This window comes from Herpailurus yagouaroundi, unplaced genomic scaffold (genome assembly GCF_014898765.1).
Source record: "Herpailurus yagouaroundi ecotype Mexico unplaced genomic scaffold, PumYag 67569, whole genome shotgun sequence".
Classification (NCBI taxonomy): domain Eukaryota; kingdom Metazoa; phylum Chordata; class Mammalia; order Carnivora; family Felidae; genus Herpailurus; species Herpailurus yagouaroundi.
Genome location: NW_024420375.1, coordinates 2,740,502 through 2,762,443, shown reverse-complemented (window position 1 = coordinate 2,762,443; position 21,942 = coordinate 2,740,502). Strand labels below are relative to the sequence as shown.

General features: G+C 34.4%; 1 protein-coding gene across 1 annotated transcript in view; it reads left to right on the top strand.

The window, feature by feature from the left end:
• The window catches only part of LOC121025252 (testis-expressed protein 11-like), a 124,685-nt gene extending 103,033 nt beyond the window's left edge, over positions 1–21,652 (top strand). Inside the window, exons 14-16 of the mRNA XM_040467711.1 lie at positions 11,978–12,129; positions 14,765–14,850; positions 21,491–21,652. Of these exons, the coding sequence (XP_040323645.1) occupies positions 11,978–12,129; positions 14,765–14,850; positions 21,491–21,637 (385 nt within the window). The 3' untranslated portion in view covers positions 21,638–21,652. The remainder of the gene's footprint in view (positions 1–11,977; positions 12,130–14,764; positions 14,851–21,490) is intronic.
• The last annotated feature ends 290 nt before the right edge of the window (positions 21,653–21,942 follow it).

Here is a 21,942-nt window from a genome sequence, read left to right as displayed (position 1 = left end):
CATATGTGTGTATTTACATACATACATGCATGCACAGTTATGAACTCATCATCACAATCAGGATAATGAACATAGTTATCACCCCCAAGTGGTTCCATGTGAACTTTTAAAAAAAAATTTTTTTAACATTTACTTATTTATTATTGAGAGACAGAGAGAGAGACAGAGCGTGAGCAGAGGAGGGGCAGAGAGAGAGGAAGACACAGAATCCAAAGCAGGTTCTAGGCTCCGAGCTGTCAGCACAGAGCCCAACGGGGGGCTCGAACTCACAAACCGCAGGATCATTACCCAAGCCGTAGTCGGACGCTTAACCGACTGAGCCACCCAGGCGCCCCCCTTGTGACCTTTTATAATGCCTCCTCCCCCTGCCACCTCCTCTTTCTTTACCAGGTAACCATTGGATCATTTATTGATCACTTATGTCACTATAGATTAGTTTGTATTTTCCAGAATTTTGTATAAATGGAATCAGAGTACTTATTCCTTTTAGTCAGGCTTATTTAACTCACCATAATTACCTGAGATCCATCCATGTTGCCATGTCTATCAGTAGTTCTTTCCTTTCTGTTGATGAGTAGTAATCTGTTGTATGGATATATAGCAATTTGTTTATCCATTCATTTGTTGATGAAAACATTTTGGTTATTTTCAGTTCAGGTCTGTTACAAATAAAATTGCTATGAATATTCATACGCGTTTTTATATGGATATATACTTTTTCTTAGTAAATACCTAGAAGTGAAATGGCTGGATTGGATGGTAGGTGTATGTTTAACTTTTTAAGAAACTTTTAGTCTCTTTTCAAAAGTAGTTGTAACAATTCACATTCCCACCAGCAATGTATGAAAAGTGTCAGTTCCTCCACATCCTGGCCCACACACAGAATGTTCAGCGTTTTTAATTTCAGTAAGTACAGAATGACATCTCATTGTGGCTCGAATTTGCATTTTTGTAATAACTAATAGTGTTGATCATCTTTTCATATGCTTGTCATCTGTGCACCCTTTTTTTGTGAAGTGTCTGTTCAGGTCTTTTGCCCATGTAAAAATTTGGGTTGTTTTCTCAATATTGAGTTAGAGTTCTTTATTCTGTAGCCAATCTCTTATTAGATATATGATTTCCAAATATTTTCTGCCTGTGGTTTGGATTTGTATTCTCTTAATAGACTTTTTTGAAGAACAGAAGTTTTTAGTTTGATGAAGTCTAGTTTATCAATTTTCTCTCGTATGGAGGCTTTGGTGTCCTATCAAAGAAATCTTTGATTAGCCCAGGTCACAAATAATTTCTCTTATGTTTTCTGTCAGAAGTGTTTTTGGCTCTAGGTTTTACATTTAAGTCTATGATCCATTTGACTTAACTTTTGTATGTTCATTCTTGGAATGAACCCCACTTTGTTATGATATATTATACTTTATATATTGTTGAATTTGTATATGTGCTGCTGAAGTGAGCACTATATATTGTTGGATTTGATTTGGCAAAATTTTGTTCAGAATTTTTGCATATATGTTGATGACAGATATTGATTAGTAGTTTTATTTTTTTATAATTTATGTATCTGGTTTTTGTATCAGGGTTAATGCTGGCCTCATAGAATAAGTTGAGAAGTTCAACTTCCTTGTCAATTTTCTGAAATAAATTAATATTATTTCTTCTTTAAGGATTTGGTAGAATTAAGTAGAGAAATTTTGGGGCCTGGAAGTTTCTTTGGTGGCAAGGTTTTTCACTACATACTCAATTTCTTTAATAGATATAGTGTTATTCATGTTACTGATTTCTTCTTGAGTGAGATTTCATAATTTGAGTCTTTTAAGGAATTTGTTTCACTGAAGATGTCAAATATATTGGCAGAAAGTTCTTTATAATATTCCCTCGTTAACTTTTTTTTTTAACATTTGTAAATGTCTATAGTGATGTCAACCCTCTTGTTTTTGATATTGGTAATTTGTATATTCTCTCATTTGTTTTGATTAGTCTGGCTAGAGATTTTCCAATTTTATTGATCTCAAGGAAATAGCTATTCATTTCATTGATTTCTGCTTTGAAGTTTATTTATTTCTTTATTGTGCTTACTTTGGGTTATATTTGCTCTTGTTCTTAGAATTCTTTAAGATAGATGATGATATGATTGATTTGAGAACTTTCTCTTTTTTTTGGTAAGAATTTACTACTATTAATTTTCCATGAAGTATCACCTTTTAGCAACATCCCACAAATTTTAAATGTTTTTTTTTCATCTTTACTCAATTCAAAATACCGTCAAATTTCCCTTTTGATTTCCTTATTTAGCCCATGGGCTATTTAGAAGTGTGCTAGTTTCCAAATATCTGAGCATTTTCCTAAAGATATTTCTGTTAATTGATTCCTAATTTAATTCTATGTGTCCAGAGAATATACTTTGTATGATTTGAATTTTTTTGAATACGCTGAGACTTGTATTATAGCCCAGAGGATAATCTATTTTGGCAAATGTTCAGTGTGTACTTGAGAATACGGTATATTTTGCTGTCGTTGGGTGTGTTTTCAGTATGAGGAGAGCTGTAGATTTATTGTAGATGTTCTTTATCAAGTTGAGAAAGTGGCCTTCTATTTTCACCTTTTCGAGATGATAGTTTTTTAAAATCACGAATTGGTATTGAGTTTTGTCAAATCCTGTTTATGTATAAGTTGATATGATCATGTGATTTTTCTTCTTTACTGTGTTAATATGGTAAATTGCAATGATTATTTTTCAAATACTAATCAGTCTTACATTCCTGAAATAAACCCTCTTGGTCATGGTGTTACTTCTTTGAATGTATTGCTTTTTCCTACTTGTTAATATTTGCTAAGGATCTTTGCATCTGTATTTGTGAGGGAAATTGGTCTATAGTTTCTGATTTTGTACTGCCTTTGTCTGACTTTGTTACCAGGATAATATTGTCTTGATGAAATGAATTGGGAAGTGTTTGTTTCTCTATTAGGTCTGGAAGATATTTTATAGAATTTTTGTTAATTCTTTTTTAGATATTTGGTAGAATTCCTCAGTGAAACTGTTTTGTTCTGAAACATCTTTTTCGGCAGTTTTTATTTATTTATTTATTTTTCAAGAGTTTTTATTTTTATTTTTTTATGTTTATTTATTTTTGAGAAAGAGAGCACATGCAGGGGAGGGGCAGAGAGCGGGGTGGACAGAAGATCCCAAGCAGGCTCCACACTGACAGCAGAGAGCCCAGTGTGGGGCTCAAACCCACAAACTGTGAAATCATGACCTGAGCCAAAGTTAGATGCCTAACTGACTGAGCCACCCAGGCGGCCCTTTTACAGGAGTTTTTAAATTACAAATTCAATTTCCTTAATAGTTGTAGTTATTCAGTTTTATATATTTTATAAATATGTTGTTATTCAAATTATATATTTTATATTTCACTGGTGAATTGTGTTAGTTTTGTTGCTTTGGGGGGAATTGGTCCATTTTATCAAACTTATTAAATTTATGTATGTGGAATTGCTCATAGTATTCTCTTGTCCTTTTGATGTATTCAGGGTCTGTAATAATATCCCCTGCTTCATTCCTGATACTAGTAATTTGAATCTGGTCTCTTTATTTCTCAGTCTTGCTAGATGGTTGTCAATTTCATATAATATATATATATATTTTTTTTTCATTTTTAAATTTGACACACAATGTTAAACTAGTTTCAGGTGTACAGCATAGTGATTCAGTATCTTTATACATTGTGCTTTGCTCACCACAAGTGTAGCTACCATCTGTCACCATACAAAACTATTACAATTATCATTGACTATATTGATGCTGTTCCTTTTATTCCCATGACTTTATCTCACAACTGGAAGCCTGTATCTCCTACTCCCCTTCACCCATTTTACCCATTCACCCACCCCTCTTTTGTTTATTTATTCATTTTTTTCTGTTTTTAAATTCCACATGTAGAATCATACAGTATTTGTCTTTGACTTATTTCACTTAACTTAATACCCTGTAGGCCCATCTATGTTGTTGCAAATGGCAAAATCTCATTCTTTTTTATGGCTGCTTAATATTCCATTGCATATATATTAATCTGCTCATCTGTTTATGGACACTTAGGATGCTTCCATAACTTGGCTATTGTAAAATATGCTGCAATAAACACAGGGATGCATCTTCTGGAGTTGTTTTTGTTTTCTTTGAGTAAATACCCAGTAGTAGAATTATTGGATCATATGGTATTTCTATTTTTAAGTTTTTGAGAAATCTCAATACTGTTTTCCACAGTGGCTGTACCAGTTTACATTTCCACCAACAGTGCATGAGGGTTTCTTTTTATCAACATCCTCACTAACACTTTTATCTTGTCTTTTTATTTTGGCCATCTGACAAGTGTAAGCTGATATCTCATTGTGGTTTTGATTTGCATTTCTCTGATAATGAATGATGTTAAGCATCTTTTCATGTATCTTTTGACCATCTGTGTGTCTTTTTTTTGTTCATATACATTTTTTGAAGAGCCAACTTTAGCTTTTAGATCTATTGATTTTTCTATTTTTTGTTTTAATTTTATTGATTTCTGCTCTTATGTTTATTATTTACTTATTTCTGCTTACTTTAAGAGGTTTAATTTGTTTTTCCTTTTCTAGTTTCTTCACAGTGATAGCTTACCTTACTGATTTGAGACTTTTTTTTCTTTTCTAATATAAGCCTTTAAGGATAAAAAACTTCCCTGTCAGTGCTGCTATATCTGCACCCCACAAATTTTGCTATATTGTTTTCAGTTTAACCCGGTTATCTTTCTGGTACTGATTTCTATCTGATCTGTGTTACCAGAGAACATACTGTATGTTTTTACTTAAGCTTCTTAAGGTTTGTCTTATGGCCCAGAATATGGTCTATTTCAGTATATATTCTGTGGACACTTGGAAAGATTGTGTATTCTGCTACTGTTTGATGATGTCTACTGTAAATGTCAGATCCTGTTAGTTGATGAGTATGTATCTTAACTGGTTTTTGTTTAGTTCTGTGAATTTTTGAAAGGGAGTGTTGAAGTCTGCAACTCTAATTGTGGACTTATTTCTTCTTTTAGTTCTATCCGGTTTTGCTTCTTGTGCTTTGCAGGTGTGTGTGTGTGTGTGTGTGTGTGTGTGTAGGTTTATATCTTCTTTTTTGCTAGTAATAATCATGGCAAAGCTTTCTTTTTTAAGAATATTTTTTAATGTTTATTTTTGAGAGACAGAAACAGAGTATGAATGGGGCAGGGGCAGAAAGAGAGGAAGACACAGAATCTGAAGCAGGCTCCAGGCTCTGAGCTGTCAGCTCAGAGCCAGAATTGGGGCTTGAACCCATGAACTGCGAGATCATGACCTGAGCTGCAGCTGGATGCTTAACTGACTGAGCCACCCAGGTGCCTCCATGGCAAAGCTTTCTTAACAACTAAAAGCTACAAAGCACAATCAGGAAAAGTAAAGCTAAAAGGCACTAGGACCAAAGTCTAAAGGACATTGGGAACAAGCTTCCAAGAGTTCCTTCCCAATAGAGTTGCACAGGACATGCTTAATTCTTCTAGCAATGAGTATGACAACACGTGTGAACCGTTATCAGGCAGCTCATTAGAGACTAAGTCCCTAAGGCTTTACGGTACCCTTCCCTAGCACATACCAAGATTCCAGACACCCAGAAGGGAAGTAGATGTTCAGTATAAACCATTTTGTTTGCACAGTCCAGGCATAGTGAGTCACCCTTATTGTTAAGGGAAAGTTTTATATCAGTGTAGGGAACTCAGCCAAGGGCCAACCTTGCCAGCAGGCCTTTTTTTTTTTTAAGTTTTCATTTAAATTCCAGTTAGGTAATATACAATGCAATATTAGTTTTGGGTGTATAATTTAGTGTTTCAACACTTACATATAACACCTGGTGTTCTTCAGAAGTGCACTCCTCAATCCCCATCACCTATTTCACCCTACCCATCCCCTTCTGGTAACCATCAGTTTATTCTCTATAGTTAGGTGTCTGTTTTTTGGTTTTGCCTCTCCCTTTTTTCCCTATGATCTTTTGTTTTGTTTTATAAACTCTACATACAAGTGAAATCGTATGGTATTTGTCTTTGACTGACTTATTTTGCTTAGCATAATACACTCTAGCTCCATCCACATAGTTGCAAATGGCAAGATTTCATTCTTTTTATGGCTGAGCAATATTCCATTGCATATATATACCACCTCTTCTTTATCCAATCATCAGTCAGTGAACACTTGGACTGTTTCCATAATTTGGCTATTGTAGATAATGCTGCTGTAAACATTGGGGTGCGTGTATCCCTTTGAATTTATTTGTATTTTTGTACTCTTTGGGTAAATACCTAGTAGTGCAATTGCTGGATCGTAGGGTAGTTCTATTTTTAACTTTTTGAGGAACTTCCATACTGTTTTCCAGAGTGGCTGCACCACTTTGTATGCCCACCAACAGTGCAAGATGGTTCCCCTTTCTCCACATCCTTGCCAACACCTGTTGTTTCTTGTGTGCAAGCAGGGCTTTCTAATAATAGGCAATCTCAGCTTTGCTATGTGTACTCTTTTCTGCACTGTGTCATTTACTGATGTATATATCCTTACCAAACATAAACATATAACTGATGGGTATATACCCCTAAGGCTGTAATTTCTGTAAAGTAGCATTTCCAAGTCCTTTTTAATATGCCTGTTTCAAGATTCTATATATGTTTTTATCTACATTTTTATTCCATTACTTGAATTGCTTCTCTAATTTTTCAGCCTCAAAATCTTGTTTTTCAGTTTTTTTATTCTAATATAATAATGCATTCTAGTTTTTTTCTCCTTTACTGTATCTTTTCCCCCAACAATTGTTTCTTCTTTCAATTATATTTTGGTAAAATACTCGTTTTCCTTTACAGCTAATGGTTTATTCACATAGAAAAAAAGAAAGTAAAGGGCCATTGGCTTTCGGGAGGGGTTGTTGAGGAGCCTTTCCTTCTCCTTCAGATCCCTGAAGGGATGAGGGCTCCAGGGAAAGCTAGAGAGGAATCATGCCCAGGTAACAGATTCCTAAGAGCTGACACTAAGAGATGAGGCCTGTGGATAGGGGCTGAGTCTGTAGAGAGAAGGGGAAGTTGCTGAAAGCGTGGATCTGGTAGAGGCAACAAATAGCCTGGATTTGCTGTTAGGTTCTGAGCTGTGAAAGCCCTGAGCAGCCTGGTTGGGTGAGTGAAAGGGCTTAAAGAAATGTGGAAGGCCTGACCCATCCTGTCTGCCTCACTCTGTAGATGGAGAGTTTGTATATGGTGGCATATTCCTGGCAGCAGTTCATATGACTTTATTATATCCTAATTGTCAGCATTTATTTTGACCACATCTTTAGCATTTGTACAGATATCTCATGGGAGGAAGAGGACTCAAGTAAAATGATTTATAGGTAACTTAAATTAATGAAAACATTTAATAGGGGAGTTAAATAATTTTCCTTTGAATCATATCTATCACCATTGTTATTGTGACCCTGAATATTATTTTCACAGGAAGTCGGAATAAAATGGGAAAAACTCTGGGGTAAACAGAGTTGGCTGCAAATCCTGCATGCTGCTTTTGTGTCTATTTTCTGGACTTTCTGAGCCTCAACTGCAAAATGAGTATGATGCAACACACTTTATGGTGTTAATATGAAAATTTAATAAGATAGGGTGTATAAGGTGCTTAATGCACTATTTAGCATAGAACAAATACTCAATATTTGTAACCTTTCATTACTTTCATGACTGACTCTCCTTATGCTCTTTCTACGAACAGTATCTTGTATCATGCCATTAAATATTCTTCATTTGTAATGTTTGAAGAAAATTTGGGCTTTTCATGGGGAGAATGATTTTAATAGTTTTTTAATTATTTTTCTCCAGAATTGATGACAGGAAAGGCCAAATTGGGAGTTCTGGTTTTCTTTCCTATAGATTTCTGTGTAAAAAAGAAATCTATGTTACATGATTTATATCTATATAGTTATCTTCTGATATTTGGATAGCAATTTTTTTCTTTTTCCTCTTTTTTTTTAGGTGTTAAGGAGACTACTAGGGGAAAAGGGATAGTGAAAGTTTAAAAATCAAGCAGAACTAAAAAATTTTAAATAAATAAAAACCAAGCAGAACTTTTAGGTAAAGCCTTCTGATTTGAGATGGTTGACAATCAAATTGGCCAAAACTAAAGTTTCATTATATTAGGTGATGCTGGTGGGAATTTAAATTTTTATATGCACCGATTGACATTTCCAAGTTGCCAGCTTCTCCAGCACCCATTCTTTTGGGGGACAAATTGACGGGATCAAAATTTAAAGTGCTCATACTCAGCAGTTTTATTCCTTGGTATTTAAATGTGGTACCTTGCATGTTTACAAGGATATTTGCTGGAACATTGCTTGTAATAGTGAAATATTGAAAGCATCCTGAATACCATCAATAAAGGAATAGATTAGAAAAGTAAGTTATCTCTATACTATAAAAATACTATGTGGGAATTAAAAAGGGTAAGGTAAATCTATATGTGATGAACTCTAAGACATGGTATTGAAAGAAAAAGAAGCAAAGTATATGTAATATGTCATTTATATATTGTAAAAACTATGTTTAAGTACAGACATATAAATGTACCAGGGAAGGCCCAAAGAAGATACTTATTAATCTTACAAGTGTCTACCTCTTAGCAAGGGGCTGGTACAGGGTAGGGGTCCAAGGAAATGTAAGCTTTATCTTTGTTATTTGTACTTTTTTATTAAATTTTTTAAAATTTTCGTAAAATACACATAACATAAAATTTACCATCTTAACCATTTTTAAGTGTCCAGTTCACTATTGTTAAGTACATTCACATTGTTTTGCAACCAATCTCCAGAGCACTCTCTTCATCTTGCATAACCGAACCTCTATGCCCACTGAACAATAACTCCTGAGTCCCCCTTCCCCAAGCCCCTTGCATATACTAATCTACTTTCTGTCTCTATGAAGGACTAGTATAGGTACCCTATATTAGTGAAATTATACAGTATTTGCCTTTTTCTGACTGGTGTATTTCACTTAGCATAATGTTCTCAAAATTCAACCATTTTGTAGCATGTGTCAGAATTCCCTCCCTTTTAAAACCTGCATAATATTCCATTGTATGTATATACTACATTTCATTTATCCATTCAGCTGTTGATGAGACTTAGGTTGCTTCCATCTTTTGGCTATTGTGAATAATGCTATGAAAATGGATATACAAATATTTATTTGAGACCCTGCTTTCAGTTATTTCTGGTTTATACCCCAAAACAGAATTACTGGATAATATGGAAATTCTATTTTTAATTTTTTAAGGAACTGCTATATTTTTTTTCCATAATAGCTATATCATTTTACATGCCCACCAACAGTGGCACAAGATGTCCAATTTTTACATCCTCACCAACACTTGTTATTTTTTGTTTTTTTTGATAGCACCTATCCTAATGGGTGTAAGGTGGCATCTCAATGTAATTTTGATTCGCATTTCCCTAATGGTTTGTGATACTGATTATCTTTTCATGTGATTGTTGCCACTTGTATGTCTTTTTTGGAGAAATGTCTTTTCAAGTTATTTACTATTTTTTAAATCAGGTTGTTTGCTTTTTTTGTTGTTGAGTTTTAGGAGTTCTTTACATATTCTGGATATTAATCCCATATCAGATATGATTTGAAATTTTTTCTCCCATTCCATAGATAGCCTATTTTACTTGTTGTATCCTTTGTTACACAAAAGTTTTAAATTTTAATGTAGTCCAGTTTATCTATTTTTGCTTTTGTTTCCTGTGATTTTTGTATCATATCCAAGAAATTCTTACCAAATCCAGTGTTATGAAGATTTTCCCCTATATTTTCTTCTTTTTAATGTTTATTTATTTTGAGAGAGGGAGAGAGAGAGCGAGAGCACACACAAGCATGGGAGGGGCAGAGAGAGGGGGGCAAGAGAGAGAGAATCCCAAGCAGGCTCCACACTGTCAGTACAGAGCCTGATGTTGGGGCTTGATCCCACTAACGGTGAGATCATGACCTGAGCCAAAATTGAGTCAGGTGCTCAACTAACTAAGCCACCCAGCCCTGTGTTTTCTTCTAAGAGTTTTATACTTTATCTATTCTGTTTAGGTCATTTGATCCATTTTCAGTTCATTTTTGTGTATGGTATAATATAAATGTCCAGTTTCATTCTTTTGCATACAGATATCCAATTGTCCCAAGATCATTTATTGAAAAGACTGTTCTTTCCTCTGCTGAATGGTCTCAACACCCTTGTTGAAAATCATTTGATTATATGTGAGGCATTTTATTTCTGAACTCTGTTCTGTTCCATTGGTGTATATATCTGTCTTTATGCCAGTACCACACTGTTTTGATTACCTTTGTTGTAAATTTTGAAATCAGGAATTGCTAGTCTTACAGCTTTGTTCTTCTGTTTCAGGTTTGTTTTGGCTCTTTGGAGTCCCTTGTAATTCCATATGAATTTTAGGGCGGAGTTTTCCATTTCTGCAAAAAAAAAAATCATTGGGATTTTCATAGAGATTGATTACATTTATTTTTTTTAAATGTTTATTTATTTTTGAGATAGAGAGCACATGTGAGCTGGGGGAGGAACAGAGGGAGAGGGAAAGAGAGAATCCCAAGCAGGCTCTGTGCTGTCAGCGCAGAGCCCCGTGCTGGGCTAGAAATCAGAACCGTGAGATCATGACCTGAGCCAAAATCAAGAGTTGGGCCCTTAACTGACTGAGCCACACAGGCGCCTCAGTAGGGATTACATTTACATCTGTAGATTGCTTTGGTAGTGTTGGCATCTTAACAATATTACATCTTCCAATCCATGAGCTGTTTGCATTTTTAAATAATCCAGATATATTGGTGTACTATTTGTGTGATCAAGCATAAATAAACTTTTTAAAGGAGCTGTTGGCAGAGGGAACTGGTAAATTTCTTTTTTTCTCTTTCAGTTTTATTGAGATATAATTGACATTCATCACTGTGTAAGTTTAACGTGTATATCATAGGGGCACCTGAGTGGCTCAGTCAGTTAAGCATCTGACTTCAGCTCAGACCATGATCTCACGATTTGTGGGTTCGAGCCCCGCATTGGGCTCTGTGCCAACAGCTCAGAGCCTGGACCCTGCTTTGGATTCTGTGTCTCCTTCTCTCTCTCCCCCTCCCCAGTCCGTACTCTGTCTCTCAAAAATAAATAAATGTTAAAAAAATTTAAAAAAAAGTATATCATAATGGCCTAAAGTGGTCAAAATGCACAAACCTCCAATTATAAGATAAATAAATACGGGGGTATTACATACAACATGACTGTAGTTAACACTACTGTATGGTATATTTGGAAGTTGCTAAGCAAGTAGACCCAAAAAGTTCTCATCACAAGGGACTAGTAAATTTCTAATGTCAGTTCATGTGTCTTTGCTTGATCTCATGTTCCAATTTTTATAAATTGGCATTAGTTCTGGAGGCAAAAGCATAAATTAGACATTAGGAGAGAGATGATTATTTGACTGTAGGTGTTCATGACAAGAAAAATGTTTGTGGCTGAATAAATTAAACTGAAATTGAATTAAATAGTTTATTGTTTTTTTAATGTTTATTAATTTTTGAAAAAGAGAGAGACAGAGTATGAGTGAGGGAGGGGCAGAGAGAGAGGGAGACAATCTGAAGCCTGAAGCAGGCTTCAGACTCCAAGCTGTCAGCACAGAGCCTGACCCAGGGCTCAAATCCATGAACCATGAGATCATGACCTGAGCTGAAGTCGGACCCTTAACCAACTGAGCCACCCAGGTGCCCCTAAATAATTTATTGTTAACAAATTGGCTTATTTAGACATGTAATTATATTACCTAAGCTCAGATACAGTTTTATCTTGCATGTTTTGCTCACTGTCATTAGTCCCATTGATCTAAAACCAGTTATTCTATTCATGCCGTTTAAAATTGTGTTTCATTGAACAGAGAATTTGTTGGGTTTGATTTAATGAAGATTATCTGTGAGCGTTTTAAGTCATCAGAAGATATTGGAAAAGCTCTACTGCTCCACGCTGACATGCTTTTACAAAGAAAGGAAGAACTGCTTGCCAAGGAGAAGATTGAAGAAATCATTATAGGTCAGTAAGATTTCTGCAGGTTTTAGAAAGGTGTTAACATACATATAATTCTTAGAATAGATGTCAGAACAGTGGCAAAATTCTTAGGTCAGAGGATCCATTTTTCTAACTTCCTTTTTTTCTCCCTAATCGCCATGAACTGTAACACCTCACAGATCCAGATTCCACATGTTCAGCAAGCTAGAATGAGAAACTAAGCAGAAATAGCAAAACAGCAAAAACATACAAACCTCTGAGCTTAAATCCTCCTATGTAGTGAAAAATTGTGAGATTAGAGACCTAATATCATGATTTTAGTGTGATCTCAAGTAAGCTGTGTGCCTTCTGGCAAGTTAATAACATCTCTGGATCTTGTTTTTTTCTAACTATAAAATTAGAGGTTGTGAAATACATTCCTATTTTTTTTTAAGTTTTTATTTATTTATTTTGAGAGAGAGAAAGCACAAGTCGGGGAGCAGACGGGGTGGGGGAGGGAGAATCCCAAGAAGGCTCCACACTCCATGCAGAGGCAGATGCAGGGCTCGATCTCACCAATTGTGAGATCATGACCTGAGCCAAAATTGAGTTGGGTGCTTAACCGACTGAGCCACCCAGGAGCCCCATTTTTTTTTTTTTTGCATTCCTGTTTTTAAATTCTTTTTTAACCCCATGATCCTTTCTTAATGCAATCTTATTTGAATCCTGTCCCAAATAAAAGATTAGAGTTTCTGTTAAAGCAGAGATGTAGAACCAGATTTCATCATTTCCCTGACCCTCTATCTCTCTGCAGATCTCTATACCTTGAAGAACACAGATAAGTATGATCCCTTTCTTAGAAAATTCTCACCCCAATACATCCTCCCAACTCTACACATATACAGAGATATAACAGGAGTGATAGTAAATCTTGATACTGGGTTGTATTCTGACTAATGGTGTTGTAGGTGACTTACTGCTTTCTTTATATTTTACCAGATTTCTTGAATTTTTACAAGTTTGTATCATGTTTTTATAAAAACATAATCATTGATACTTTTTAAAAGGAAATATTTTGAGTAGATAATCTCTAAGAACCTTTTGAACTCTAGATTCTGTGAACCATATTTTACTGATAATACGCTCCTTGCAGACCCTCACTAAGTATCCAGTTATTTTTAGACCCAATTTTGATAAGTTTGATTACCTGGTTTTCCAATCCTTAGGATTTTTTTAATGTGTATTTATTTCTGAGACAGAGAGAGACAGAGCATGAGTCGGGGAGGGGCAAAGAGAGAGGGAGACACAGAATCAGAAGCAGGCTCCAGGCCCTGAACTGTCAGTACAGAGCCCAACACGGGGCTTGAACTCACAAACCGTGAGATCATGACCTGAGCCAAAGTCGGTCGCTCAACCTACTGAGCCACCCAGGTGTCCCAACCAATCCTTAGGATTTTAATGGTAGCATATTACAGAGAAAGGGTCTACAGGGAAATACACAGATAATGTGACTACAAGGAAGGAGAAAACTCTACAAATTTTATAAATCAGTTTCAAATACTTTTAATTTAAAATAATTTTTAAAAAACAAAAATCTGTACTATATAATAATTCCCAAAGGTATCACTATGATATGTTAATAGTACAGTAAAATAGAATAGTTGTTACTGTTGACCTTGAATGAGCAAATGTTAAATTGTGCTTCAGAAAACTAGAAAGTATATTAAAAAAAAACATAATTTATAAAACATAATTTTTAGAAAAATTAAGAACTTTAGTGAAATAATTTAGACTTTTAAAATAAAAAATCTTACGTTTAGTGAAAGTTAACTGTCACATTACTAGAAAATGTGTTCATCCAAAATGACTAATTTTCCTAAGATTATAATTAGCCAGTTTTGTTGTGATACCTAATTATAAACTTACATTCTCAAAGTATATTTTAAGTAATATTTTAAGTGTAGTATATTCAATAGCTTTTCAGTCTCATGTGAGTTATTTTATCTAAGCCATGGAACAAATTATGTCTGCTGCCTGGGCTGGGGCATCAGAGATTCTTAGTGTTCTTATTAAGAGTTTTGTGGAAATTGATAGTGCCAAAAGGGTAGAAGAGAAGGGACTATAGAATTCTATTACAGTTTAAACTTTACCTTAATCTGTGCTAATGTATTTGAGCCCTGTAAATGTCTAGACCAGAAACAATCAGACATGAGTTACAATTTAAAGTAATAAAGTTTATGTGTAAACGTCGTCTTAAAGCATTTTACAAAGGCTTTAAGGTATAATTGGCCTTTCTTGTGAACTTGATCTGATCTTGTTAGTACATAATAATATAAGCAGTTCTTATTAACGATTTTTAACATTGCTGTCTGTTCATTCACAATAACATTAAAGCACCAGATGATGATCAAATTTGGAACATGGAAAATACGTTAAAAAGAGACTAGGCTGGGAAACTATCACAAATTGATAGAAGAATTACTGTGATTATAGCAAACTCTGATTGTATTATATAATCAGTTTTGCTAGTAAATCTAAAATTGATGATGAGAACCTGTCTGAATATGATTGTGTTTGTAGCCATTACTTAAAGATTATAGGTTCTGAATATAGTTAGCACTCTTCATTTAATGTAATAGATCTTGATTTTTGTTTTTAGAGCTTGGGTTTTTATTTTCAGGTCACCGAAGAGGAAGAAAACTGAAACCACAATTAGTGAGCTGTTTTCACAACATTCTGTGGCAGAAAGCTGCCAGAAGTTTTGAGGTTTGGGAGCAATCTATTTTCATTCTTTATCTTCTTTCTCTAATCTAACAAATAAGTGTGTTCACTGAAAAATAATAGAGCATCAAATACTTGAATAATCTCTTTGTTTAGGTACCACCTATGTATTAAATATTCATAATGTAGAATGTTAATGGGCATTGGATAAGAATTTATTTAAAGCTACTAAGATGTGGTTTATCCCCATTGGGAGCTTACAGTGAAGGGGAAATGACATATCTGATATTAAGATATAGGAAAGTAATTTATTGTAACATGATGAGCAAGAAAGAGTTATATTCCCTTTAAAAAACTGTGATTTAGAGTACAGGGGATTTGTAGGGCAATGAAAATATTTTGAATGATACTATGATGATGGGTACTTGTCATTATACATTTGTGTAAGCCCATAGGATATACATCACCAAGAGTGAACCCTAATGTAAACTATGGAATTTGGGTGATTATGATGTGTCCATGTAAGTTTATCAGTTGTAATAAATGTACCAATTTGGTAGAGGATGTTGATAATGCGGGAGGCTATGCATGTGTGGGGGCAGGAGGTATATAGCCAATCTCTGTACATTTCCTCTCAATTTTTCTGTGAATCTAAAAACTCTTGTTTTTAAAAAAAAATTTTATTAACTTACTTATTAGAGAGAGAGAGCTCACAAGCTGGAGTGGAGAGCAGATGGAGAGAGAGAGAGAGAAAATCCCAAGCAGGCTCCATGCTCTCCATGGAATCCGACACAGGGCTTAATATCATGACCCTGGGATCATGACTTGAGCCGAAACCAAGAGTCAGACACTCAACTGACTGAGCCACCCAGGTGCCCCAAACCTAAAACTGATTTTTAAATAGGTATTGGGCAATAAAAATGCCAAAAAGTAGTAATATTTTTTCTCTTTACAAAAGAATCCAGGTTTATTGTAGAAAAATTTGAAACTTCAGACAAGTTTTTTTTTGTTTTTGTTTTGGAAAGTAAAGAATACGTGTGCCTGGCTGACTCAGTGAAACATGTGACTCTTGATACTGGGATTGTGAATTCAAATCCCATGTTGAGTGTAGAGCTTACCTTAAAAAAAAAAAAAACTTAAGAATACTCAAAAACACAGGCAGTAATTTATCTGACATTGGTGGTAGCAACATTTTTCTAGATATGTCTCCTGAAGCAAGGAAAACAAAACCAAAAATAAACTATTGGGACTGCATCAAAATAAAAAGAATCTGCATAGCAAAGGAAACAGTTGACAAAACTAAAAGGCAATCTTTGGAATGGGAGAAGATACTTGTAAATGACATATCCATTAAAAGGTTAGTATCCAAAATATATATAAAGAAGTGATACAACTCAGTCTCCCCGCAAATAATCCAGCTAAAAATGGACAGAAGACATGAAGAGACATTTCTCCAAAGAAGACATCCAGATGGCCAGCAAACACATGAAAAGATGCTCAACATCACTCATCATCAGGGAAATGCAAATCAAAACTATAATGAGACACCACTTCACACCTTTCAAAATGGGTAAAGTAAAAAAGATGAGAAACCACAAGTGTTGGTGAGGATGTGGAGAAAAAGGAACCCTCTTTCACTGTTTGCGGGAATGGTACAGCTGCCCTGGAGAATGGTATGGTGGTTCCTTAAAAAGTGAATAATAGAACTACCCTACTAACCAGTAATCACACTACTGGGTATCTATCCAAAAAATATAAAAACACTAATTCAAAGAGATGAATGCACCTATTACTGTAAATAATAACAGCATTATTTACAATAACCAAATTGTGGAAGCAGCCCAAGTGTCCATTGATAGATGAATGGATAAAGAAAAAGTGGTATATATATACAATGGGATATTAATCAGCCATAAAAAAGAATGGGATCTTGCCATTTGCAATGACATGGATGGAACTAGAGAGTATTATGCTAAGTGAAATAAGTCAGGCAGGGAAAGACAAACACCATATGATTTCACTTATATGTGGAATTTAAGAGACAAAGCAAGTGAGCAAAGGGGAAAAAAAGAGAGACAAACCAAGAAACAAACTCTTAACTATAGAGAACAAAATGATTGTTATCTAAAGGGTGGTATGTGGGGGGATAGGTGTTTGTAGCCATAGGTGAAATAGGTGATGGGAATTAAGGACTGCAGTTGTCATGATCAGTACTGGGTGATGCATGGAATTGTCGAAGCACTGTATTGTACACGTGAAACTAATAGAACACTGCAAGGTAACTACACTAGAATTAAAATAGAAATAAAAACAATAAACAACCTAACTTTATACCTCAAGGAACTAGAAAAAGAATAAGCCCAAAGATAGCAGAAGGAAGGAAACAACAAAAAGCAGGAGCAGAAATGAATGAAATAGAGATTTAAAAAACAGTAGAAAATTTCAGTGAAAATGAGAGTTGGTTTTTTGAAAAGATAAATGAAATTGACAAATGTTTAGCTAGACTAACCAGGAAAAAAAGACAGCAAACTCAAATAAAATTAGAAATGAAAGGGGAAACATTACAATTGATACCACATAAATACAGAGGATTATAAGAAGCTATAGTGAACAATTATATGACAACAAATTGGATAACTTAGAAGAAATGCATAAATTTCTAGAAATATACAATGTATCTAGGTTGAATCATGAACAAATAGAAAATGTGAACAGATAATAATGACTTAAGGAGATTGAATCAGTAATCAAAAATCTCCCAATGAAGTAATGGCTACTACCAAATGGTTTCGCTGGTAAAATTCTACCAAACATTTGAAGAAGAATTAATGCCAATTTGTTCTCAAACTCACACTTATTCCAGACACTTCCAAACTAATTTTACATGGCCAACATTGACCTGACAAAGCCAGACAAGGACACTACAAGAAAAGGTAACTACAGGCCAAAATCCCTGATGAACAAAACCCTCAACACAATACAAGCAAACTGAATTCCACAGCATTTTTAAAGGATTTTACCCAATGACCAAGTAGGATTTTCCTCTGGAATGCAAGGATGGTTTAACATCTGCAAGTCAGTAAATATGATACATCACATTGAACAGAATGAAGAATAAAAATCATATGATTATCTCAATAAATGCAGAAAAAACATTTCACAGAATTCAGCATCCTTACATTATGAAAACTCAACAAATTAGGTGTAAAAGGAATGTACCTCAACATAATAAAGGCCTTACATGACAAGCCCACAGGTAACATCATACTCCATGGTGAAAAATGGAAAACTTTTCATCAAAGATCAGGAACTATACAAGGATGTTCATTCTTACCACCTCTATTCAACATAGTATTGAAGGTCCTAACCAGATCATTTAGGCAAGAAAAATAAATAAAAGGCATTCAAATTGGAAAGGAAGAAGCAAAATTGTGTTTACAGATGATGTAATATTATATATAGAAAACCTTAAAGACTCCACCAAATAAAACTGCTGAAGAAATTCAGTGAAGTTGGAGGATATGAAATCAATATACAAAAATTAGTTGCCCTTTTAGGTATAATCCATGAACTATCTGAAAAAGAAACTAAGAAAACAATCCCATTTAACATGGCATCTAAAATACTTAAAAATAAATTTAACCAAGGAGATGAAAGATCTGTACACTGAAAACTGTAAGACATTGATGAAAGAAATTGAAGACACAGATAAATGGAAAGATATCTTGTGTTTGCAGATTGGAAGAATTAATAGTGTTAAAATATTCATACTACCCAAAATATCTACAGGAAAACCTGTCATTTGTAACAACACAGATGAATCTGGAAGACATTATGCTAAGTGAAGTAAGACAGACACAGAAAGACATATACTGTGTGATCTCAGTTTATATGTGGAATCTAAGAGTCAAACTCAGGGCGCCTAGGTGGCTTAGTTGGTTGAGTGTCCACCTTCAGCTCAGGTCATTATCTTGTGATTCATGAGTTCGAGCCTGCATCAGGCACAGCACAGAGCCTGAAGCCTGCTTTGGATTCTGTGTCTCCCTCTCTCTCTGCCCCTCCCCTGCTTGTGCTCCGCCTCTCTCTCTCTCAAAAATAAACATTTTTAAAAAATTATAAATAAATAAATAAATAAATAAATAAATAAATAAATAATTCAAACTCCTAAAAACAGAATAGAATGGTAGTTATCAGGGTTTGGGAATTGGGGGAATTGGGGGTATGTTGGTCAAAAGATACAAACTTTAGTTTTTTAATGAATGAGTTACAGAGACCTAAGTTACTTCATGATGCCTATAATTATAATAATGTATTGTGTACTTGGAATTTGCTAAGAGAATAATTTTTAGGTGTTTTCACCACAAAAAAGGTAACTATTTGAGGTGGTGGATATGTTAATTAGCTTGATTGTGGTGATTATTTCACAATGTATTCATATATCAAAATGTCTTCTTTTACTCCATAAAATCAGGTACTGCAAAATAGAATGGCATTCTTGTTTTCTTTTAGAGGGCCTGTATTTCTTTACTGAGCAGATGTAAAATTACTTCAGAATTCTCTTCTATTATTCTGTATCCTTCCCCTCATTTTCCAGTCTTGCAGGATGTTTATTTTTAAACTCCCACTTCCATCCCTGGAGAAGAATATAATCTTAATTCTAAATAGTCAAAGGCAATGTTGGAGCTACACAGTATAGCTGTTTCCAGTTGAAGAGTGTTTTATTCCATTTGGGTCCTAATGGCTCTTGTTCTTTATTAAAAAATGTGAAGCTTCATGATAGAGGGTCCAAGAGACTCATCTTCCTTACCTTAGTGTGCATGAGCAATCCGAATTTTCTTAGCTTAAAAAAAAGTTATCCAGGTTATTTCTATCATTTTTCCTAATGGTGTCTTACCACTGAAAATTTCTTGGTGCCTCAAAAGTGAAAAAAAAGCAAAACAAACGTTCTACAAAAACACAGTGGCATTTTATTATAAGAGTGAAAACCTAGAAATCAATGAGATATCCAATATTAAGAAAATCATTGCGTATTAACTTAATGTAAATATTCCTTAAATTGACAACTGTTGAGACCCCATAAGAACATAGTTTAACATTTACAAAACAAAGTCAAATGGAAAGAATAGGACATGAAACTCTAACATAAGCTGTGATTGCAACTATATACAAATACAGAAGGACAAAGTTAAAATGGAATGTAGAAAAATAAAAACAGATGTATTAGCATGGTGAATTATGGATATTCTCTTTTAAAATTTTTATCACTGTCATTTTAATAACTTAAAAATTAGATTTTGAGTTTTCTAGGGTAGTTCATTACCCCTCAGACTTTTCATCCTACATGTGACGTTTCTTTTTAAAAATTTATTGAGGTAAAATTGAGAAAATTATATATAAGTGTACAATATGATTTGGTTAGGTATATGTATACATTGTGAAAGAGTTCTAACCATTGATTTAATTAACATATTTGTCACCCTTTTCTGGCGAGAACACTTAAGTCCTACTCTCTTAGCAAAACTCAGTTATACAATACAGTATTATCAGCTATAGTCACCATATTATACATTAGATCTTCAGGCTTTTTTCATCTTATAACTGAAAGTTTGTACCATTTTACCAACCTCTACCCATTTCCCCTACCCCTTCCCCTCACAACCACTATTGTACTCTCTGTTTCTATGAGTTTGACTGTTTGTTTTCAGATTCCACATATAAGTGGTCACATGAAATATTTGTCTCTTTCTGGCTTATTTCACCTAGTATACTAGTCCTCCAGGTTCATCCTTGTCTCAAATGGCAGGATTTCCCTCTTTTTTATGGCTGAATAAGATTCTATGACATACATATACCATATTTTCTTTATCCGTTCATCAGTAAATGGACACTTGGGTTTTTTATAGCTTGACTAATTGTGAATATTTAACATGGGAGTACAGGTATCTCTTTCACATAATGAAGTGGGATTGCTGGATCATATGGTAGTTCTAATTTTAATTTCTTGAGAAACCTCGATACTATTTTCCATGGTGATCCTACCATTTTACATTCCCACCAATATCATACAAGGTTTCCCTTTTCTCCACATCTTCACTAACATTTATTATCTTTTGCTTTTTGATGATAGCAGTTTTTGATGTGAGATGGATGACATCTCATTGTGGTTTTGATTTGCATTTTCTGAAAGATTAGTGATGTTGAGCACCTTTTCTTGAACCTGGTGACCATTTATATGTCTTCTTTGGAAAAATATCTATTCAGATCCTTTGCCCGTTTTTAAATTGGATTTTTTTTTACTGTTGAGTTGTAGGAGTTCTTTGTATATTTTGGATGTTAACCCTCTATTGACTATGTGGTTTGCAGATATTTTCTCCCATTCCATAGGTTGCCTTTTAGTTTTGTTGATGGTTTCTGTGAAATTTCTAATATGGGGAAAGGAGAGAATATTGATTGCCACTTTATCTGTAACTTACACTGATCCAGATGGATCATAAAATTTACTTATAGCTCAACTAGAGAGGGTGTTGTGGTTTTGTTGCCTGAAAAGGAAAATAAAACAATCTTTTGTTTTTTTTCTAGAGGTGACTTAGAAAAATTAAGGTCAAATGTGGAGATACCTCTGTAATTTTCTTATTTCTTTTTAAACTTCAGGTACAAAATTTTCTTATTTCTTTTTAAACTTCAGGTACAAAATTATGCTGAAGCCCTAAACTGGTACCATTATTCTCTGAGATTTTATGCAATCGATAAAACGGATCTGGACTTGGCCAAGCTGCAGAGGAATATGGCTTCCTGTTACCTGCATTTGAAACAACTTGATAAGGTCCTTTGATTTATCTATTTTTCAGTGGCAGAAAATGTCATGTGCAATGGCAGAGAGACACAGTTTGGTGTGACATCTTGGCTATTAGGTTAGGATGTCTGAGAGTTTCTTCATATAAGATAAACTCAAATTGATATTTTCCTGATTGGGACTTCCCAGAAGGAGAGAATTAGGAAAACCATTAATTCCATTAGTTACTGGGGGAGGGGGGGGGTTGGCACCTTTTTCTGAAAAGTAATATATCATTGGAACTTTTAAGCAAAGTTGTCTGCTACTAACCATTTGCAACTTTGTCCTTTGAAACAGACTAAATT